Source organism: Crotalus tigris, unplaced genomic scaffold (assembly GCF_016545835.1).
Source record: "Crotalus tigris isolate CLP2741 ecotype Arizona unplaced genomic scaffold, ASM1654583v1 scf7180000018940.2059657, whole genome shotgun sequence".
In the NCBI taxonomy this organism is placed as follows: Eukaryota; Metazoa; Chordata; class Lepidosauria; order Squamata; family Viperidae; genus Crotalus; species Crotalus tigris.
Genome location: NW_024097284.1, coordinates 1,089,266 through 1,114,018, shown reverse-complemented (window position 1 = coordinate 1,114,018; position 24,753 = coordinate 1,089,266). Strand labels below are relative to the sequence as shown.

The following is a 24,753-nucleotide window of genomic DNA, read 5'->3' as shown; positions in this document are numbered from 1 at the left end:
GGCTTCATAAAACTGGTCAATTTCATCCTCTTCAGCACCAGTGGTTGGGGCATAGATTTGGACTATTGTGATATTGAATGGTTTGCCTTGGATTTGAATTGAGATCATTCTGTCATTTTGGGGATTGTATCCCAGTATTGCTTTTCCTATTCTTTTATTGACTATGAAGGCTACTCCATTTCTTCTGAGGGATTCTTGCCCACAGTAGTATACCTGATGGTTATCTCAGTTAAATTCACCCATTCCTGTCCATTTTAGTTTGCTGATTCCTAAGATGTCAATGTTCAGTCTTGTCATCTCTCTTTTGACTACGTCTAGCTTGCCTTGATTCATGGATCTTACATTCCAGGTTCCTATGGAGAAAAAACTTTCCTTTCACCACCAGATATATCCACAGCTGAGCGTCCTTTTGGCTTTGGCCCAGTCGCTTCATTCTTTCTGGCGCTACTAGTACTAGCCCTCTGCTCTTCCCCAGTAGCATATTGGACACCTTCTGACCTGAGGGGCTCATCTTCCAGCGTCATATCTTTTTGCCTTTTAGTACTGTCCATGGGGTTTTCATGGCAAAGATACTGGAGTGGTTTGCCATTTCCTTCTCCAGTGGATCCTGTCCATCTTGGGTGGCCCTGCACGGCATAGCTTATAGCTTCATTGAGTTACGCAAGCCCCTTCACCACAACAAGGCAGTAATCCATAAAGGGGTTGGAAACTGTATTTCCCCATAAACTCATTTGACCTCAGTTCTCTGGATGACATCCATAAAGTCACTTTATAAAAATGTGCTGCTTGCATGGTACAATAAATTGAACAAAGAGCTCAGGAGGATGGGATCAATGAAAGTGATAAAGCAAGATTGATCAGCTGAATGGGAAGCCTATTAGAGATTGTTGAGAAAGATGAGAGCATTCCATTTGTCTCATCCTCCAAAAATTTAAATTACACCATTACAAAGGGGCAACATTCTAGTTATGCCACAAAAGAGCTTTGATAACTGCTGTCATCTGTATTTGTATTACAAAGGTAAATAAACAAGGGAGAAATATAAAGGTAAATAAATACACAGTTATGCTAGTAAAATAACAATGAAAAATCCTTAAGGATAGAGATGTATGCCTTTAAATTTAGATACGAACATTACAAAATGTCATTTGTTTTGCTATTTAGATTATGTGTCTTTCTCAAAGATGTTGGTTCTCCATCTGTTGCTGAACGTTATCTCCCAGCAGCTCATACATATATTCCCTATTGTATGGCATGCTGGGAGTTGTAATCCAGTAATAGTTAGAGGGCCACAAATTGCCAATACCTCAGGTGACAGATTGTTAAGTAAAATATAATTTGCCAAGAATTTCATAAATCATATTCTGATTAAAGTTGTATCACATTAAAAGTTCATGCCATAGTTCTGCTTATGGAAGAGTTACTGTGAGAACATTCACACGTAACAAACTGTATAACAAGTGAAGTTGTCATCATTGTCTTGCGTACAACAATATTAAGGATGAGTTACAACTTTTAAGCAAAATCATACTCAGATTATATCATAATTATATTTTAATCTCTGTAGTATCGAGTTGTAACAAGCCTAAGTTGTAACAAGCACAATAGCATTCACTAGAAAGTAGTCCCAATGCACCAGGAGATAGGGGATATTTTTATCCACAACAGTTTTCCAAAAAAATTGAATCAGAAATTTATTTAGAAAACGTTCTTATGCAAATAATTAAATTTGCAAATAGCATCTTAATCTCTACAGCCATCCTCTCCATTATTTGAGCTAAATTTTTGATGTGAAAAAATAGTCTATTTTATTAAGTTTAAACATTACATTCAAAGTATCTAACATTTTGTTGTGTAGAGAATAATTATTTTATTGGAATGTTGGAAATAATGATGAGCAATAGATAATAAAAAAAAATAAAACATAGTAAAACTGCAAATCTTGCCAGAGAAAAACATTCTCCAATTCATATCTCTGGTTTGGCCACATATATGAGCCCTGACATCAGTTGACTATTGTTATTAAACACTGTGAGTTATATAATTTTCAAAGCCACTTATTCTTACAAGTATGCATACTGGAGAAAATGAACATCATTAAAGTAGAGAGACTCTCAAGATGAGAGAGGAACTGATTTTTGCCAAGGACAACTCTGATGAAGCTTCCTGATTATATACAATGCCAAGGAAATACATTTCTCTTAAATCTGTTTTTTTTTTCTATTTTTGTGTCCCTCTTGCAACATAATTTAGCCATCCCCTTTCATTCAACTGAAAGGTAGAGGGGAAAAAACAATAAAAGAATTTCAGATACAGATGGCTGCATGCAATTGAGTTCCCAATGACATTGAATTTTAAAAAGTCTTTGATGCATTTTCTTGAAGGGCAAGATATCATGATGTAAGTTTAACCTATTTGACCTATTACATTTATAACTAGTCCTGAATGAAATAGGCTGTATTGCAAACAAAGGAATCTAAACTAATTCAGTTTGAAATAAGACAGAGTCCTTGTTGATGAACTGGGTTTAGATGAAAAGACACAGCTTAGTTAAAGTAGTAGTCTAAGATTCCAGGAGATAAACAGCACAGCAATCAAGGTAAAGTCATTGCCAAGATCAAGCAGAGATCCAGGATTTCAAGAGTAAAATACAACATGAGAAGAGCTTCTAATGGACATTTGTTTCAGCATCTAATTGCAGTTGAGTAAAGCCAGCTACCCATATGCTCTTAGTCCCCAATCAAGCTTCTCAAACCTAATTACTAAACTTGATGCTTACAAACAGTCTCACTTATGCTATATATTTGCTTCTTGCAAATATGTCCTCTTTCTTCCTATCCCTTGGTTCTCTCTTCAAAGCCAAAGATGCCACCATAGCCTAAGAGCTCTGGAATCTAATATATGGTTAGAGTTTGAAGCACTAAAGTGTAAGGGGCAACATTATTTTTAAAAACCTGAAATAATTATTAAGGCGTGACAGGACCTCAACCCTTAAATATCAAGTACTCTAAAAATCTTTTTTTTTGTTGTTTGTTTCTCCTCTTCATACAAGGAGGAACTGGACACAGGAGCCTTCAGAATGCTGCAGCATAAATTAGATTATATGGGGTGTTTTTTTTAAAATATGCATGCATTGGACAGATTCTCTATGAATGGAGATTCTTTGCATTGAAGTTGCAGAAAATTTTCCTCATTATTCACTTGCATGGAGACAGTCTGTGGAAAGAGGAATCTTTCTATTCCCTTTCTACATAAGGAGATTTACACAGTTGGTAGGCCCAGTCACTTTTCACACTCCCCTTGAAACCAGGTAAAATCTCATCTGGAATTAGCATTTCTATATGTGTATGTATTGATATATGGTGGCAATTGATACATCATCCGTAATTCTATGTAATCCTCATTGAGTAACAGGGATTGTATACAGATAGATATTATCAGTAGAAGGTAAAGAAGTTGATTTTCCTTCCAGGCAATCAAACTTGTAGCACAATCAAACTTGTAAGATTGTACTATCCAGTCTCAGTAAAGGAAATAATAACCTTCCTACGGAATTGATTTTTTGATCTGGTCTACTTAGGAAGCTTACAGTATATGACGTCAGTCACATGGTTGAAGATTTGTCACTAAACGACTTATTTTCTGGCATGTTGAATATCTTGCATTGCAAAATATCATTGACCGTTCTGTCAAACCTCTAGATACACTTTTTCTGGAGGAAGACCAAAATAATGCCAAGTAATTATCCTATATGAACTTTTGCTATAAAGAAGAACAACAGAACAAAAGAAAGGCCATGCATTTAAAACCTTCTTTGTTCCTGTAAAAAGCTCTTAGTCAAGGATAAAAGAAGCCATGCTTGTTAAAGTTCTAAAGAAAATCCAATATTGTAAATGAAGATAGTTGGGTACATTGTGCTGTGGTATGGTATTATATTCATTACTGCATTTATATCCTGCCTTTCTATTTATTTCAACAGTCAAGAAAACTTATAGTAATTAAAAGAAAAAGGAAGTATTTTACAAAATTAATTCAATTAAATAAAAATCGGTCATTACAATAATTAAGGTGAAAGAGATGGGCTTTTACTTCAGTAGGAGCCAATATATAGTTTAGGGAGAATTCCATAGACCAGGAACCATATAAGGAAAGTCTCTTTTGTACATGTCCAATAGACAAACTTCTTGTATACAGGGCATTTTCAGAGGGCCTTTCCTACTTTAAGTAACTGGAGAGATTCCTAGCTATGTCAAATTCAGTTCTGATCACCTTATCAAAACATTACACTCCCTTGCTAACACAACAGAAATGTTTCAGTGCCTTCTTGGAAAGAATTCCTGGCACTAATCAAAACTGAAGACACACTGTGGGAAACATTACATTTCTATTTGTTTCTATATTATAATAATTGTGCTCCAGAACTGATCTCTGAATGAGATTATAAAATAACCCAAACAGTTAGTTGGAGGTAGGCATAACATGATCTTTACAACCAGACTATTCAGGTAATTTAAGTTTAGGTCAGGGATATTCAAACTTGGCCCTTTTATGGCTTGTGAACTTCAACTCCCAGAATTCCTCAGCCAGATTGCCTGGCTGAGGAATTCTGGGAGTTGAAGTCCACAAGTCATAAAAGGACCAAGTTTGAAGACCCCCTGGTTTAAGTGCTTATTTTTTACTAAACTTCAGTTGAAGATCAGCTGATTGTTTAATTGCAAGTTCATTGAAACTGGCCATTTTAAGAGAAACTGTACAGCGGTTTCATCAACTCAAGCATTGCAACTTTTAATAGAGGAAAACAGAATTGACATATAAGCAAGAAAACTATCAATAATGGAAAGTTAATCCATTCACAGTGGTGAATCAATCCATAAAGCCATCTATACACATACACACACAAACACAATACATCCCAAACTTCTTATCCTATCATGCATTTTGTATACAGTCATTTTTCTCCTCTTCTTCCACACCTAAATATTGGGGAGTCAACCCAAAGCAACATTTAATAATAAAACAATTATACATAAACATCACATTGGTTACAAATGCTTAACGTCTACATTTTAGAAATATGATGTAAAATTTAAAATGTTAATATTGTCAGAAAAATTGTCAGAATGGAGTGTCAAATCCCCACTCCTCACCCCGGCAAGAAACCTCTTTGCAATTTTAGAAGAACTCAGGTAATATCTGAATAGCAGAAGAGATTTATATGACTCTAAAAATCCTTTTTCATAAAACATTGTTATTGGTTTTAATATTTATATATTATTTAGCTTTGCTTTTACTTATTTATGTTCTTTGTTTTAGCTGAAAGACCTACTCACAAGGCTGTAAAACATATATTAAACTGCAAAAAAAACAGATACAGTAGAGACAGCAACAATCAATCATTCTTGCTTAATTGCTATGGAGAGATATTTGGGGTAAAGAAAGTTGTAATCAGGGAGAGAAGTTTTAGCTCTCCTTTGTAGTATGATTACTCTTGAAAAATCTTATTTTCTGGGAAAAAAGGAGATCTTCAATGAAGCTGTCATTGGAAGGCTTTTCCCTCCTAGAGTCTTAGCATAGTACAATAGACAGTGTGTAATGGGCAGTACAAGGGAAGAAAGAGGAGGGAAGGGAAGAAAGAAAATGAGAGAAAAATAAAATACTAAAAAAAGAAACAAACATGTGGGGAAATAATACAATGGACAAATGTATTAGATAAGAAACAGTGGATATACAGTGATGTCTTTGGCAGACTTATGCTACCACCAAGGTAGCAAAGGTTCCACAATGAAATCTTATAAAGAGCAAATTTCAAATGCAACCAATGGAATACTCTCCTGTTGTGCATTCCTTAGGATAGAAAATTTCTAAAGTATGCCAGAATGCAAGTATGAGTTTACTCTCTCTCTTCCCATTATGTGATAGAATGTAGTCTGGATTCCTAGGAGGGAGGGAGGGCACTCCAGAAGAACAAGAGACAACTCAATTCAGATAGCTTGCCTGAGAGACAGAGGGTCAAAATTATTCTTCCCTAATAGTTCTCAGAATATATGTTTTATCCCTCTATTTCAGTCTTTTATAATGGTCCAGATCTAATATAAGACAATATAATGAAAACAAATGTAACATATTACAAAAATTAAGTTTTACATTATGAAAAGTCTATCTGGCCCCTATAATTAAATATGTAGAGTTAACTATCTGTTTCATAGCATAAAAAGGGCACCTCAGATTTTTCAATATTACAGTCTGAAAGGAGGAGGAAAAAAAACCTAAGATTTATCTAATCTGCTGTAGAAATATATTAAAACAAAAATAATAAAAGTAAATAAATATTTCTATAAAACAGGCAATATGGCAACATATGATCTACCAGTCTGTTTCCTCTTGAAGAGGAGGGGCAGAGGTATAACCTAAGTCAAGGGACCCCAACCTCCAATCTGCGGACTGGCACCAGGCTGCGGCATGCCAGAAACCAGTCCGCACAAACAAACAAAGCCCCATCCGCAGGATGCAGGCAGTACGTGAAACCACGCCCTCTCCTATCCACAGAAAAACCTCTCTCCATGGAACTGATCCCTGGTGCTCAAAAGGTGGGGACCTCTGGCCTAGGTTACTGGTGTTCGCTGTTAGCAACACTAAGAATTCCTTATCCCCTGGCCTAGGTGATATGTATATGTCCCCCCTCAATTACAACAGAAGACAAAGCATCAAAGAAGGCTGAAATAAAGGCTCTGATGCTTGGAAACAAGATTAGAGGGGAAAAAATATGGTGGTTCTTAGTCAACCTATATAGCATGAAAGCAAACTTCTGCACTTTTCTAGATTTTAATTTTTTTTACTTTCTCTTTGGCCTTAAATATTTTAAAGGAAATAAGAAGATTTCCACAATGCCTAAATTTCATGTCTAACTTACTAACTATCAGGTGTTAAAGTTGCAGCCAACATGAAAAATACCAGTCCATCAGAGCAGCACGGCTTGAGCCAAAACTGATTGGAAAAAAAAACTAGGCTTAAGTTTTCTCAATTCTGTCCAGAACATAACATTAAGAACACATTAGGGCATTCCAGAAACTGCCTTAAAGAATTTGGACTGGATTATCCCCAAAGGAGAAAAATTCTTATGCACCTATGATTGTGATTCATGAAGCTGGTTATGAAAGAACAGGCTGCTTGAACAAAATTGCAGGCACCTGTATTATCTTTTTTCTTTCCCATATGAGCTTTTCTCCCAGCATTAGGACAGTAAAGTTGCCAATAAAGCTGCAACTAAGCTAGGGAGACCTCTGCAGGCCTTGAAAACTCGCAATAAATAATCAAAAGAATTAAAATCAAATATAAATCACACACATAAATGGGCATAGTGTTAAACAGGCATAGCCATATACAGGTAGTACTTGACATACAACCACAAGTGTGAGTGGAATTGGATATGATGTTCTTTTTATGCAAATCACACCAGGAAGGGGTAACAAAGGTTGACTCTGAGTTTGAGTGTATTTTGTTAATTTCATGTTACTGTATTGTTTGCTAATTTGATTGCTGTCATTCCCCATCTCTGAAGTCTGTGTGAAAGGCTCTGATTCTAGACATCCAAGGATACAAACATTCCTGGATTAGGGAGGGAAGAAGCCAAACTTCAAAATAAAAGGAGTGGAACTCCTAAAGCAAAAGTTAGCAAATACTCATTGGGTAGCGCTACAATTTAAAGAAAGTGGCGCTCTGAATGTGTGCCCTTGTATGTTTGTACAGAAAGGAGAATGTTTTTCTTTTGATTATGTCATTGGATGGTAATTTTTGCCCTTGAAATTGTTTTAAGCTTATGCTGTAGCCACTATATGCTTCATATTTGATTACTGCAGTTTGAAAAATAAAATTCAAAACAATGTCCCAAAAGTGGTTTTTCAAAAGGCAACTGGACTTTTTTTTTCCTTCAACACATTTCACTTCTCATCTTCACTGAAGATGTTTCTTGGATGAGTAGCAATATGTCTTCATTTTGCCTTTTGAAAAAGCTTCTTTGGAATAACCATGACCTGGATGACTGAAAATCTCCATAGTTCAAAACATTATAACTGCATGCTTTGGAGATTGTTCACCTCTGTCCTAAACAATATATTCAGATGCTGTGAGCTTTCTCCTTTTCTTTTTCCTTTTAATGGCATGTGTTCTGGAGAAATAAATAGGAAGCTAACATTAGCAATCAAATGAGCTCCAGAAGTGAGGATAAAAGAATTTCATTAACCCACTCCAAACTCCAACCGCAACAAAATCTTCAATTTGGCTAGCTTTTCTAACATTTTTGTTTCCAAAGGGCAGTTGGCATTTTTAAGATGGATGTTGCACTCCTGAGCCCTAATTTAAGCTGCCAAATTTCCTAAGAGAGTTCATGTTTCTTGCTGCCTTATATTACTCATAATGACGTTGGCATCAGAGCCACAGATTTTTCACATCTTTTGTGTGTATACTACTACATAATAAATTTCTGATTAAACTGAGAATCAGCTATAATAGAAAATGTTAGTGCTCTAAACTCTGCTGAAGGGTGTGTGCCTGTTTTGCTTTTCAAATTTAAATCAGGATGTTGCTTCCCAGATTAAGGAACATGTAGTTGTGTTGCTATTATTTTGCACAGCACCTGTTTTCCACTTATATCCTGGTTCTCAAAATTAATTTAGGCTCAGACCTTAATGAGTCACTATTGCAATATTGTACTTGCTAAGTATAGCTCAACCTGCATTCCTCGCTAGAAAGCTGAGATGAAAAATCACACAATGTTTTAAAAAATCACACTGGGATAATTCACAACTTTTGAAAAGATAAATCCAAACCATGAGTGTTTGTTTGTTTGTTTGTTTGTTTGTTTGTTTGTTTTTATGACATCCTTCCCAAACATGGCACCCTCCAGAGCATAGAATGATAGTTTGAGGAGACTATTTAAGTTAATGAATCTAATATCTTGCTTAGTGCAGGAACAATTTATTTATTTATTTATATCCTGCCTTTTGTTCAGGAAATCAAAGTGACATAGACAGTATCCTTTCCTCCTATATGTCCTCAGCACAACCACTAAGAGAGGGAGGTTGGGATGAGGTAGAGAAAGTGACTGGCCCAAAATTGTTTAGAGAGCTTCCATAGCTGAAGGTGAGTGAGAATCTGGGTCTCCCTGCATCTCGTCCAACGCCGTAACTGTTGTGTCCTGAGCCTGCAAAAGCAGGCTCGGGACATTGCTATGGTCCCGGGGTTTCTGCAAGCTGCCCGGGACCAGACTGAGAGGCGCCAGCCTTGTGCACATACGTGAGGCGCGAAAGCGTGCCATTACTGTTGCTGTTTTGCCCGGGGATCCGGTCATTAAAAAAGGAGGCCTGCGAGCCTCATTGTGTTGTTGGAGTGAGCTAAAGGAGAAATAAAGAGTTCTTGATTCCACCATGTGTGATCTTCATTTGCCATTGAACGAAGGACTTAACACTGGCGACGAAGGTGGGATGCTTACAAGCTTTAAAAAAGAACAGCTGTAAAACTTACCTGAGGAGTCCTGAAGAAGGGAAGATGGCGTTAAACTCAGCATTCTAGCCTGCCAGTACAGTGTCACTGGAGGTAAGCTCGGCTGATAGACCCCTTCCCAAAAGAAGCAAGGATGGCGAAGATAGGTCGCTTATCTGAGTTTGATGCTTCACACCCAGAGAGATGGGAGTCCTATATTGCAAGGGTAGAGAACTACTTCAGGGTAAACCAGATCAGAGAAGATGGGTTGAAGGCTGCAAACCTGTTGTGTGTCTGTGGTCAGGACGCATTTGAAATTACGGAAAATCTGGCGGCTCCTGCTCCTCTGGAGTCTGTAATGTATACAGACTTGAAGAAGCTATTGAAAGAACATTTCCAACCCAAGTTGTCTGTTATCGCGTGGAGACATACTTTTGAACAAAGGGACCAGAGGGCAGACGAATCGGCTAAGGAGTTTATTGCGGCCTTGAGGTGAGCAGCCAGACCGTGCAAGTTCAAAGATCTGGAAGAAAGACTGAGAGACCGTTTTGTATGCAGTTTAAGGAACAGGGACTTATAACAGAAGATCTTTGCAAAGGAAGATATCTCGTTCTAAGATGCTCTTAGAGAGGTGACGGCTGAGGAAGCAGCAGGTTGGGCAGTCAGCAATTTGAGGCCCATCAAAAGCAATCCGGAGGCAGCTGCCATTCACCATGAGGGCATCCAAGAAGGATCGGAAGAAGATCCTGAAGAAGAGGTAGATCGGCTTTACCAGGCAACAGAGAGAAGGCAGAAGGAGGGCAAAGAAAAGGCCTCAGCAGCATGCTTCGGGTGCGGAGGACGCCATAAGAGAGCTGACTGCAGGTTCCTTTCCGCCATCTGCAGAGCATGTGGCAGGTAAGGCCACATAGCATCCGTCTGTTTGGGTCTCCAGAAGGTACAACCTCGAGAAGAATTGCATCTGAAAGGTACCAGGGTCCCCAGCCAAAATAGGGTGGGTTTCTGCGCTTCGCGCAAGAGTATTTACACAACAGGCACACACAACCCACTAAAGAAAAAATTGTCATTTAAGGTTAGGTTGCAAGGGGTTCCTTTATCTATGGAGTGTTGTGATTCCGTGCCAGCCTGTGCTCCCAACAGCTGAGTCGGAGGAATCTGAGAAGGAGGTGGAGGAGGCATTTGAAGGGTCATCAGAGCCAGAGGAGGCTCTGAAGTACAGGACTCACAGTTGGATGCAGAGCCTGGGCCCTCCAGTCATGTTTCTAATGAAGCTCAGCTGTGTGAGGAGCATGAATCAGACTTGGAAGAATCACAACAGATGGACTTGCTAATTGACGCACACAGACGGCATCAATTAGCAAGAGTAAGTCAACAGAGGTCAATGAGGCACCTCCAAAGTAAGAAGAAATGACAAGGAGAGGCACTGCCTTAGGACTGCTAAATAAAGGAAGGGGGTGTGGGTGGTGCTGGTTGCTGAAGGCAACCGTTTGAAAACTGCGTCTTGGAATCTTGATCTGTGACTTCTCTTGTGATTTCTTGTTTGTTTTTCATCGTGTTCTTTTGGACTTGAGTTTGCTGTATTTGACAGGTTGGTCTACAATATTAAAAGGGGTTTTTGTTTTTGTTTGCAAGTCTCCAGCCTATTGCAGCAGCAGGGGTTTTGTCCTTATGAAGTTAACAAGGACGGCAATAGGCTGGAACAGAACATGGAGTTAGACACTGGGTCTGCCCTTTCCATTATTTCTCTTAATACATTTAGAAACAGCAGTGGCTTTCAAGCCAAACTGAGGCCATCCAACATAATATTAACAGATTTTCAAAATTCCAAAGTGTGCGTTAAGGGGGAGGCCACCCTTACGGTGCAACATAAGGAGTTTGAAGGTCCATTAGATGTGTTGGTTGTTGGGGGTGAACGCACAAGTCTTATAGGACTCGATTGGTTTGAGGCCTTGGAAATCCAGGTTACGGGGCTGCACCATTTGCAAACATTGGGCCTGGCAGAAATCTGTGAGGAGTTTGCAGATGTGTTTAGTCCACAGCTTGGGTCCTACAAAGGGCCTCCAGTTTCATTAAGATTAGACCCAACCATCACATCCATCAGAATTAAGGCTAGGAGGGTACCTTTTGCCCTCAAGGGCAAGATTGATGCTGAGCTGGATAAATTGCTCCAGCAAGGTATCTTAAAACCTGTAGATTCAAGTCCATGGGAAACCCCAATAGTAACACCTCTAAAGGCTAATGGGGACATACGTATATATGCAGATTACAAATGCACACTAAACAAAGCTTTGCGACAGCACGCTTATCCAGTACCAGTTGTCAGTCACATCTTAGCCTCCCTCAAGGGGGGGGGGGGCGAGTTTTTGCAAAGCTTGACCTGGCACAGGCATATCAACAATTACCTGTTGATGAGGCTGCTGCTGAGGCACAGACCATTGTAACGCATAGGGGTGCATTCAAGGTCAAGAGACTGCAATTTGGGGTAAATGTTGCCCCTGGCATATTCCAAAGTGTTATGGAGAGCATACTTAGGGGTATCCCTGGAGTCTGCCCCTATTTTGATGATGTCCTTATTGCTGGGGAGTCATCTCAAAACTTAGCAAAGTGGTTGAGGGCTGTTTTGCTCCATTTTCGAAGAGCAGGACTGAAATTGAAGAAGGATAAGTGTAAGAGAGGGGTTACTTCTACTGATTTCTTAGGATTCAGGATAGATGCTCACAGAATTCACCCTGCTGAATCCAAGCTGCAAGCTATTCAGCAGGCCCCTAGCCCTAAATCTAAAAGTGAGCTGCAAGCCTTTCTGGGCCTCTTAAACTTTTACAATGCATTCCTTCCACATAAAGCTGCTATACAGAGCCGTTACATAGGCTTTTAGACAAGCAGGCCTCTTTGCAATGAACAAAGGTCCACAAACAAAGTTTCAATGAGGTTAAGGCATTGCTCACGTCTAATGCTGTGTTAGCACATTTCAATGAGCAATTGCCTGTTTGCATTGCCTGCGATGCATCTCCTTATGGGGTGAGAGCTGATGGAACACAGGTTCCTGTGGCATATTACTCTAGGACTCTGTCTTCTGCTGAGTGTAATTATGCTCAAATAGACAGAGAAGCACTGGCCATAGTGGCTGGCATTAAAAATTTTCATGATTTCTTATATGGCTGCCATTTCACAGTGTACACAGACCATAAGCCTTTGCTGGGTTTGTTTACAACAAACAAACAAACCCCTCATATAATATCTCCTAGAATGCTGAGGTGGTCCATTTTCTTGTCTGCTTATGACTACACGTTAGTTCACAAACTGGGAAAAGAAATGGGCCATGCAGATGGCCTTAGCAAACTACGTCTAAAACAGGTAGAAGCAGATCCTGCTCCTGCCACCAATATTCTCTCATCCAGGAGTTGCCAGAATTGCCCCTCAATGCTAGGGACGTGGCTGCTGAAACTGCCACCGATCACACGCTTATACGTGTGTTCTCATGGGTCTTGACAATCCAGGTAGTGAGTTCCAAAGCTTCTGGCTCAAGAAGCATGAGTTGTCCACTTTTAAGGATTGCCTGTTATGAGGTAGCAGGGTAGTTATTCCTGCCTCATTGAGGCCTAGAATCTTGGTCTCTCTGCATGAGGGACATCCGGGAATTGTCAGAATGAAAGCACTTGCGCGCAGCCATCTTTGGTGGCCTGGGCTCGATAAAACTATCGAGGCTCAGGTGCATGGGTCTCAGTTGTGCCAACAGTCACGGCCAGAAATGCCTCAGGCCCCAGTTCATAGGTTGGAAGAAACCCAAACACCATGGTCCAGGGTGCATATAGATTACGCTGGGCCCTTTCAGGGGCAATTCTTCTTGGTTGTTGTTGATAGCTATTCCAAGTGGCTAGAGGTTGTTCCTCTTTCCTCCACTACTACTGCCAGGACAATCCAGGTGTTGAGAGGCATTTTTGCTGCCCACGGCCTTCCAGATGTTCTAGTTTCAGATAATGGTCCTCAATTCACTTTTCAGGCTCAGGACATTGCTATGATCCCGGGGTTTCTGCAAGCTGCCCGGGACCAGACTGAGAGGCGCCAGCACCTCACGTGCATGCGTGAGGTGCGAAAGCGCGCCATTACTGTTGCTGTTTTGCCTGGGGATCCGGTCATTAAAAAAGGAGGCCTGTGAGCCTCATTATGTTGTTGGAGTGAGCTAAAGGAGAAATAAAGAGTTCTTGATTCCACCATGTGTGATCTTCATTTGCCATCGAACGAAGAACAGTAACCATTTCAGTTCACTAGCTCTCATGAATTTATGTATTACCTGTATGCAAACTGTGGCAGACATTTTCAGCCTCTGCATCCAATCACACAGTTAAGTGTATACTTTAAGAATGGTATTAATATATACAGAACAGGAACCAGTGGAATTGCAGAGTTGAGGAGAGCATGGGTGAACAGCAGGGGGTGGGGGTGAGGGGTAGAATCAAGTTGGCAGCCAGAACTGAAAGCCCCTCTTTTGTTATGTGTGCGCTAAAAGGGGTAGAATTTTGATTGCTCAGCTGCAGCCATCTTGACTGTTTACACACAGACACACAGACACACATAAAGGAGCCCTGTCACGGGGCATCCAGAGCAATCCATTATTTCTCACAGCCCTGCTCTCTCTTTGCCGTTTCCTGTACCAAAGACCACCAGCTACACTTGAGGATCTCGTGGGGCTTTTATGTATATGCACTGGAAATTATATGAAGGAAGGAATAGAAGCCACTCTATACCAACATTGTTGAAAACCTGTTAGCATCTTGGTAGCATTCAATGAATTGTGTTACTTGATTTGATATATATGCTTTTTTCTTAAAATATGGAATAGCAATAAATTCCCATGAATCTTCTCACATGTCCCTAACATTTATGGAAAGCACAAACAAATACACATACACAGAAAATAATATGGAACATTCAGCATATTAACATTTATAATTTGCCCCTTTTAATATTTTTGTTTATACCCACATTTTTAAGCCGGGTGGCAGTTAAGTAAAAAATGGGTGATTTTTTTATGACTGGGAGCAGAACGCTCTATGTTTAATGGTTTTCTGCTTCTAAGGCCCCAGGAGAACGTCTGGAAATGTCACAGTGTTTCTGAGGGAGAGACTGACATTTTTCAGCCTTCTTTTTCTTTTTGGTGGGAGGCTGAGAAGTTTATTTATATATATATATATATATATATATATATATATATATATATATATATATATATATATATATGATATATATATATATATATATCCTTAATGGTTGTAAAAATACGAATCCCGGGCATATTTATTCAATGATGCAATCTTCGATCTCCGGGAAGAGTATACTTCAGTTATTTATTGTTAAAACAATATTTAAAACAATAAAAATAGTTATATACAAGGTTAAAACAACTTAGCTATCGCTGGTCCTCTGCCAGCGTCCTCAGAGTGGGGCTTAGGGGGTGGGAAAGTTCTTTTTATCCCCTTGCTGATCTAACTGCCTACTCATTGCCCGCATGACAGGGCCACTCTTCCTGATTGCCTGTAACTGCCTTAACTGTTCAGCCCTCTCTTTCTTGCACTCCAATTTTGTATTTTTCTGCTCTGTCCTCCTTGTATCACCTCCTCCTCTCTGCGCTGTTATTACCAACACACTCCTCAATCCCTCCTCTCTGCCCAATGCAAGGCGCCTCCTCCGATTCGACACCACACGAGTCCTGTCACGGAGTTCCTCCTTTTTATTCTCTCTGTTAGGCTGCTGGTCTACCTGCCATTTTTGCATTCCATTGCCAGTTCCTTATCTCATCTCCCTCCTCCAACCCCCCTCCTCTCCTGACCTGCCGATTCATACACCCTTTTTGTCTTCTGTTGTCCATTCCTGTCATCCCTCCCTTCTCCAATTTTTCCCTTTCCCTAATCTGCCTACTTGTATACAATTCCTGCCTGCTATCATCCTCTCCTATCACTCTTCCCTTCTCCAGATTATCTCTCCTCCTCTTCTGCCAGTCTACCTGCTGTTCCTGTTTCCCATCATGCCTTCCTATCAACCCTCCTCTCTCAGGTAGTTTGTCTACCTCCTCAGTCTGCCGATCCCCCTGCTGTTCATGTCCTGCCCGGTCCATTCCTGTCCCTCTTTGCTCCCTCAACACTTCTATGACTCACCCCCCCACCCGCCGATCCGTCCATGCCTGTTTTACATCATTCATTCCCATCAATCCTTCTTTCTCCAATTCTCCTCTATCTCTAACCTGCCAGTCCTGCTCTACGTCATCCATTCCTGTCAATCCCCCTTCCTTCAACCCTCCCACCTGTTGATTAACATATCGCTCCTGCCTTCCGTCAACCATTCCTATCAATGTTCTCCTCCTCAATATCTTTCCCCTCCTAGTCCGCTGCTCTATATTTTATTGATTTTCTAAATTTTTCAATTAAACATTTAAAAAGCAATGTGGTGACTGGGTAATCAATGATTTCATAACATACATAAATCTTTAGCAAGAATCTCAAGTTACAACATCAGATATTTTCTCTCTTTATCCCTTAATGTCTACTATCTCATATTGAATTAATATAATTCTTATTATTATCAACTAAGTAAAACCATCTTTGTTACATTTATCAATAATTTTGAACTTATACATATTTTGTACCTTTTTACCCAGGATTTAATTTCCCCTCAATATTCAACATTTGGTATGTTATAATTTCTAAGCTTTAGGTAACTAGAGTTTCCTTTATCTCAACTTCTATATTTTCCCCTTTTTATAACAAAATCTAATATTCTAAATATACATCTTATCTATTTGCATATAATCTTATTCTATTTTAAAATTTCTCTTTTTTCCCACCATATTAAACCAAAATTCTATTAATCTTATTACACATCTTGTCTATTCAGTTATAATATTACTTTATTTTCTAAAAAAAATTTCTATATGCGACCAACTTCTAATAGTACAAAATTCCCTTTAATAAACCCAAACCCTAGTTTCCTTCAGCCTTACTCTGGCTTTTTTCCTTTGCCAACTAACCATCCATGTCAGTACTTTTAATTCATCAAACAGTTCTCTCTCTATTATTGTGTGTAGTATTTGAGTTAAGAAAAACCATTTAATTACAATTTTTGGAAGAACTAGCCCCATTATATTTCTTTGATCACCTCCCCATTATTTCAGTTTCCCACAGTTGTCCTAATAAGTTTATCTTCCATTCAGTCTGTTCTTCTTACTTTTCCTCAAGTTTCTTCTGATTTATGAAAAAAATATTTTCCATTTTCAATGTTGTCACTCTCTTTTCTAATTTCCCCATTGGCTGGATCTGTTGGTCAGTTGGGTCCTCTGTCTTAATATTTAGTTGCTCCATTTCTCCTGTTGCTTTCTGCATTGTTGGATCTTTGGTTGTAGTCAAAATCTGGGTTTGTATATTTAAGCTGGCATCTTGTTCCTTTATGTTGCCTCTCCTTTTGTTACATGCTGAAAGAATGGTTTTATGTATTGATTTCAACATAGAAAGGATTTTTTTCCTGATCTTTATCCATATTCTCTTGATAATGTATTAAATTAAGGATTTTAAAATCAAATGTTAAAAGTAGTTTTTGTAGCTAGATGTGTGACATCTATTTCAAGTGTTGCAAATAGTCTTATAGTGAAAATTGTTTGGCAGGTAAGAATTTATAGTCCAAAGTATTTCATCATCTTGTGTATTAACAAAGACTTCTCATGTAAAGAAATAGGAAAACAATTTCCCATATATAATTCTGAAAGTCAATAAAGGTTTATCTTCATAGTTCAAACAGGCCAGATAAACCGCCTTACAGTTCCTTCTTTACAGCTATGTTTCTCACAGGTAGTATGTCAAGATTGAGATGATTTTTTCTAATTTCTGGCTTCCAGCCAAGCCTCTTTTAGTCAATAAGAAATTGTAATAGCATATTTCACCAAAAGATGTCACTAATGCCATTTAAAACTTTTTAAATCCTAAGTTTTAATAATAATTTTTCAAGGTTTGTTTCTTTTCTTTTTAAATAAAACCCAATATCTCCAGTAAGAATAGGAAAACTTTTAGTTTCCAAATTTCAAAGGTATGTGCATCCAATCAGATTAGAATTCTTCTTATAATTGCTCTTTTCCCCTAGGTCAGTGGTTCTCAACCTTTTTAATGCCGCGACCCCCAACCAGTCGTAAGTCGAGGACTACTCAACCGGTTGTAAGTTGAGGACTACTCAACTGGTGCAGCACTGTTTGCAGAATGGGACTTTCGGCGGGCTCAGCAGGGCAGAGACAGCCTGGACAATTCCTATTGGCTTTTGAAAGCCAATAGAATTAGACTCTATTCAAGAGAGTCTATTCTATTGGCTTTCAAAAGCCAATAGAATAAAAGGGAGTAGCACAGTTAAGGAAAAGGGGGGGGGAAATGGCAGACTGCGTTATTTGGCGACCCCCATGAAATGGTTGTTCGACCCCAAATGGGGTCCCGACCCACAGGTTGAAAACCACTGCTCTAGGTAGTCAATCACCGCTGTTCTTAGAGAGTGGGGTAAGAATTCCCTTACCTCTCTCCTCATAGAAGGAGAAATATTTTGGGTAGCTTTTGCAGGAAAAATATTTAAAGTCTTAAAGAGAAGATTAGATTTCACCCAGTTTCATCCACATTGCTTTAAAGGTGCTTGGTTGTAATTTTGACTTCGGCTGTCAGCAGCTTAATGACGAACCATATTGCTATGGCCGGTCTTTTACACACCGGTTTGGAGATCTGCCCCGGATCAAGCGGTGGTTCACTCATTGCCCCTACAGGGCGACTTTCCACCCTTTCCAGGGTCCCCCAGGTGGATAAAACCAGACGCTGAAGACGGAGCTCGCCTCCATGCGTCCAACAGTGCCACAATGGCAAATCAGAAGCCGGGAGGCTGAGAAGTTTAAGTGCAAAATAGGTGCAGTCTGTGAAAACTTAAAAGCCCTGGTTTGCACTATTTTCAGAACAAAACAAAAATAGCAAATACTGTACTGTAATCATGTCTCTAGAAGGAGAAACAGTAGATTGAATTAGGAGCTCTCACAAATTGTATCTCAAATGGCCGTTCCTCTGGACCAATGTTTCAGTTAGCAATTTTATGATATGTGGACTTGCTGGCTGGGAAATTCTGGGAGTTAAAGTTCATTCTTCTTAAAGTGGCTAAGGTTGACAAACCTTCCTCTGGACTGAATACCTTAATTATACTGCACTGGGTCTGCTAACACAAACCTAATCTTCATTGTTGTGTTTTTTAAAGTAAACATTGAATGAGGAGTTCTGGACTCTATATCCTGTCAGGAGCCTAGGTTTAGGAGTTTGTCCTGTTGGAATACGCCTGGTGTTTTTTTTTTTGTTCTGAAAAGAATTGTTTCCATTTTTCTTTCAGTACAAATAACAAACATTTGGATCAAAACAAGCCCCATACTTAAAAGTTAAACCCATTGCCAAGGTGGGCCCCAATTTAGACATGAAGGCTTCATTAGCTAAAAGGGCCTGCCTTTGCTGTTTTGGAGAATTCACATCCCACTTAAAGTATCAGACTAAGAATAACACAAGGCCCTAATGTACATTTATCATTTGGCTTATCTCATCTTCCAAATGAAGACTTCCTCCTAAATTTAAAGGGACTCATTATACACCTTCGTTTGTCTGCTCAATGCTCCCTCCCTTCTTTTAGCTGCCTTTCTGTGCTCAACGTGCAAAGCCTTTTTCCCCAGCTGCCACACACAAAACCTGCCCGCCACTGTGACCTATTTACTCTTGTTCTGCTCTTTCTGAAAAGAGTGTAAATAGAAACTTAGCCCCTTGCCACCCTCAGTCGGGCTTTCATAACTCGGTCCCAAATGCGAATAGCACCCAGCTAGACTGCCATTCATTAAATGTGCTAAATGTCAAAACCTTGCTGCTCTCATTCACTTTTCATGTTATTATTCTTATTTGCTCGGATCTCTGAACACAGGTTTTGTTATAGAATCCAATTACATGAAGTGCTTAGATACTCTGAGGTTTGTATTAATTGAGAGAATCAAGAGCTGGTTTCTACGTAGCAATACAATAATCTAATTTTGTTATAATTAGCTATTTGCCACAACTTCCCAAATCTTACTTCATGAATGGAAGGAGGAACAGGATACTCTGTAGCTGAAGATCATTCGTTAGTGGGTTATCTTTAAGAAAACAAGACATTCAAGAGGATTGCAGTTTCATAACACAGGAAAAAGCAGAGTTGGTTGAGAAAACTAGAATACAGCATAGTAGTTAACGTGTTGGACTAGAATCAGAGAAACTGCCCACCAGATGATTTTGAATAAATTTTACCTACCCACATGATTATATAGGAAAAATAGGTGGGAGAATGCTAAATAAGTTGCTCTTTATATCTAATGGGATCTAGTGGGATCCAGATCTAATAATTATCTAATGCACAGTAAGTGAATAATATATTTTTTATTTCCTCAAGGCAGACACATACTTAGTGCTGCCTGAAGTGTCAGGTGATTAGACTTCTCATAAGGTGTTCTTGTTAGGTAGATAGTTGGCCTATCTACACAATTCCTGGAAGAATATCACTAATAGCTATACACTTTCTGACACAAAATCTCTTGGATAGAGATTGCACTATTTATTTATTTATTAATATTTATTTATTATTTATTAATAAAATTTATATGCCGCCCAATCCCTAGGGACTCAGGGTGGCATACAAAATTAAAACAATAAATAGAACGATAAAACAATAAAATAAGTGCATTCATACAGCGTGTCCAGTCATATCCCCCCCCGGGGGACATCAACCCTAGGCCTGCCGGAACAGGAGAGTTATACATAATAATAATAATAATAATAATAATAATAATAATAATAATAATAGTAAAGTTGGAAGGGACCTTGAAGGTCATCTAGTCCAACCCCCTGCTCGGGCAGGAAACCCTACACCATTTCGGACAAATGGCTTTGTTTTAATGGCTTTCTTAAAGGCCGGCAGGGGGAAGTTGATTCCACCAGGTCGGAGCCACCACAGGAAAGGCCCTTCCCCGAGGGCCTGCCAGCCGACATTGTCTGGCCGATGGGACCTGAAGGAGGCCCAATCAGTGGGACCTCACCGGCCTCTGGGAACTATGCGGCAGTATGCGGTCCTGTAAGTAATCTGGTCCTAAGCCATGAAGGGCTTCAAAGGTGATAACCAACACCTTGAATTGCGTCCAGAGACCCACAGGAAGCCAGTGCAGTTCACGGAGGATAGGTGACACATGGGTATACCTTGGTGCACCCACAATCGCTCTCGCAGCTGCATTCTGAACCAACTGCAGCCTCCGAACGCTCTTCAAGGGTAGCCCCATGTGGAGCGCATTACAGTAATCCAGTCTTAAGGTGACAAGGGCATGAGTGACTGTGAGTAGAGCCTCCTGGTCCAAATAGGGCCGCAACTGGTGCACCAGGCGAACCTGGGCAAAGGTCTCCCTATATGGTCTTTCTACTCTCTGAGTGAGAAGATAAATAAAGGGCAAATAGCAAGATTCACAGTATATACACAAGAGAGTGCAATACTACTACCCATTTCCTATTCCCTAAACCAGTGATGGTGAACCTTTTAGAGAACGAGTGCCCAAACTGCAACCCCAAACCCATTTATGCATCGTCGGGTGCCGGGTGGATGTGGCTATTGGGTGGGTGTGGCCCATTGACTGGGTCTGGCCAATTGGGTGGGTGTGGCCAATTGGGTGGGCGTGGCTGCAGTGGTAAAGGCAAACTGGATGGGACTAAAATGTTCAATCAATCAATTCCAACTTTGCAAGATCTTTTTTTTTCCATAAGAAGTTGAAATTGACTGATTGATTGAACCTTTTTTTTTTTTTTTTTGCACACAGCAGTGGAGGCCTAAAGCAAAAAGGTTTTATAAAATCCAGCTGAAGACCTAGGACTGGGGCGATAGTGCACGTGCCCACAGAGAGGGCTCTGAGTGCCGCCTCTGGCACCCATGCCATAGATTCACCACCACTGCCCTAAACTACTGATTCTCAACCTTGGCAGCTTTAAGGTGTGTGGATTTATGGGAGTTGAAGTCCACACCTCTTAAAGTTGCCATAGTTGAAGAACACTGTCCAAAGCTATAAGAATTCCAGGGATTTTATAATTAATGAACATATTTCTTTTTGAATGTAAATAAGGTAAATGCTGCTCCAATCACTCCCAACAAAGCAGATTCCTAGAGACAGACACCCTTTGCATGTATATTCCTTTAGTTTTTTTTTGTCTACAAGATGGTTTCTACATTTCTCTCCTTTAGTTCTCATAGAAATCTTCCACCCACAAAATTTGTCTCATCTTCTCTACTGGAAGAATAAATCTTTTCCAAACCTGGGAGCATTTCTATCAGAATTGAGGTGGGTTGCACATATAACAGTAGCCCATGAATTTGCAAAGCCATATTGTGGTCTGTAATACACAAAATACCAAACCATAAGGGGGGGATCTCATTGGCAAAAGCAAACAAATATTAACAGATTGGTAATTCAGATAGTGAAAGTTTTTTTTTTTTTTTTGCCTCAGCAGGGAAAAGTAATCTTGTTTTGAGCTTTTCACTGATGAAAAAAAGCCTAACTAATCTTGGCTATTAAGTTAATATAGCAACAGTGAACCAGTTACCAACAAGAAGCTTACAAATTCATAGCTGATATTGGGGTTGCCAGATTCTGGGCTGAAAATATCTGAATAATTACCAGATGGCAGCAAAGAGATTTTTTTATATGTATCATTGCTGCCATTTTGTGGTGATCTGGAGATTTGCAGCCCAAATCTGGTAGCAGCATATTGGCAAAAATTGCACAGTATTTTTTCATTCCTATTTTGCAATATTTTGGCTGAAAATAACACTTATTTACCAACCAACTATAAAGTACTTTTTATGCAAGGCTCTGAATGAATTATAAGAGAGCTAATGCTCAAGAAAAACAAACAAAATACAAAACACCCACCACTTTGACTATGAAGAAAGATTTGGCTTTGGGAGCAAGTGGGAAAGAATTCAAATTGACTAGCATGAAAAGTAGGCTACTGCTGCTACTCCCACATCAGTAGACTGCAAGACATTTTCTCCTTTTGCTGATCCTCCCCCAGGTTTGTAAAAATATCTACTGCAAAGGAATGGTTCTATGTGGCCTCACTCTAAAAAAGCAGTAAGTGCCACATTCTGACATCCAGCCTATTCAGATATTAAACTTTCCTCCAAGCCAAGTTTTCAGGGTCTGATAAAAAAAGTAAAGATGGCGATCATGATGAAACTCTATTATTATGTGAGCTGCACATGTAGGGCATATAAAAAAGAGGAAGAGTTATTACATCTTTGTGATTGCTGTTTTGATTTTTGTGATCATAACTGTGGATACCTTTTAAGCAAAGATTACTCAGTTGAACAGGCTTTTACCAACATCTCTGCTGTAAAAAGTGTAATGGACATTGTTAAACAATGTGTATTAATGTACATAAATATTTAATCTCTGTTAAATGTGTTAAATGTGTAACATAGCTTCATTTGAAGTACACATAAAGGCCATTTTATTTGTTCATTCATACTCAGAACTCACCCAGTAGCACAAAGGATCTCAGGCCTGGTTTAAAAACAAAAGCCGCTGAAAAGCAAAACAATTCTTAAAAATCAAAGTATGTGATGCCCCTCTGATATAGACCTTTACTTACCTAGAAATGCATCCAATGGCAAACAATACAGAAAGTTAATTGGGAAAAAAGTAAATGAGGGAAGTAGGTCTCTTCTTAAAAATAAAGCAGAGGATGAAGCAGAAACCCTATATTGTCTCATGGCTTTCCTTGTTTATTTTCAACATTGGTACATTGTTCTTGCAATGATTTTCCAAGATAATGCCATACAATAAGGATATAGAATACCCAAAGATGAAACACAATGATTTTAGAGTCTTAAAATAGTCCTAGAGTCACAAAGTTAAAAGGAAACATTTTGGGAACAGAAGTTGTTTTGCCAACAAGCTTGGGAAATGTGTGATTTTGAAATAAAAAATAAAGGGTCAGATGTCATGAGAGTTTTAGTAATCTCTTAGCCAAGATCTCATATAGACCTCATATGGGAATGTGAAATCTCACACAATATTATGTGAGAATGCTAATTTTTCTCAAAATCTTATCTAGATTTTGGCCATTGTTTTAAAATGTTTTTTTACTTAATTTGGCAGTTCTATAAGATTGACCAAGAATGTTGTCAGCCTTCATGCAAAATAAAATTTAACATGAAAGACTGCATTATAATTTATGAATTAGTTTTCTTCATATGATTTCTTACCTCAGTATTATTTAAATTGCATGTGTGAGTTCCTGAAAACCAGCCTTCATTTGAACATTGATCAATATCCACTTTCTGTAGATTTACGTCGACTTTCACAACACCCCTGAAAAGAAAGGAAAGGAGATTAATTTGCATAAAACCAGGATACCATTTTTATTTCTATGGAAAGAAATAGAAAAAAGCTGCAGTCCATTTTAAGAGCATTTCTGAAAAGATATGTTTAGTGAAATGAAGCATCTCCTTCAGTCAATCTAGTTACAAGGGCGAAAACTGCAATATTAATGCCCAAAAAAAAGATACATTGTAATTGGCTGGTATATCATAGTACAACTTTCTTTTACCTCATGCTCTTCAGTTTATTGTATTAAATAATCACCATCCATCACCTGGGCCCAACTGACATGCAACACTATTCAGAGTTTATGGTAACTATATTCCAGCCTCTCTGGGAATATTAGGTTTGGGAATACTACATCAATGTATGGTGGTTGTACAGTGTCTGTTGATCCCTAAGAGATAATTATAATTCCTAATAATAATTCATCCAGAGCCTTCATTCAACTTATTTCCAAACTCAGAGAAAGTAAACTTTCATATGCTCTCCTGATTCATCCAAAATCATAAGAAAATGGAGCAGAATTATTATCCAGTTTTATGAACAGAAACTTTCTGTGCCAAGAATGATCTGCCTCATGTAATTGCTTCTTTTCACATACCTAGAAATAGTAGATCTTGCTTATGGAAGTGTCTTGTATAGTGCCCTTGATGATAACAGAATTATTTAATTAATTGCAAGTGGATATTAAATCTAATTTTTTTTTCTCATTGGTTCAAGCAAATGTACAACAGTTTTAGGGTCAAGCCCTAGGGAAATCAGGAGAGCTTAAGCTCTCTACAAGAATCTGATCAACTGGCTGTTAAGGGGAATGAGTGGGAGATAAGAGAGGTATTCAAGGTGGG

At 39.0% G+C, this 24,753-nt stretch overlaps 1 protein-coding gene across 2 annotated transcripts in view; it reads right to left on the bottom strand.

The window, feature by feature from the left end:
• The window catches only part of GPR158 (G protein-coupled receptor 158), a 176,377-nt gene that overhangs the window by 125,578 nt on the left and 26,046 nt on the right, over positions 1–24,753 (bottom strand). For both annotated transcript variants that reach the window (XR_005558465.1, XM_039357716.1), the window contains exon 2: positions 23,791–23,896. Coding sequence is in view for 1 of the 2 variants with exons in the window: in XM_039357716.1 (XP_039213650.1) it covers positions 23,791–23,896 (106 nt within the window). In the remaining variant the exon portion in view is untranslated. The remainder of the gene's footprint in view (positions 1–23,790; positions 23,897–24,753) is intronic.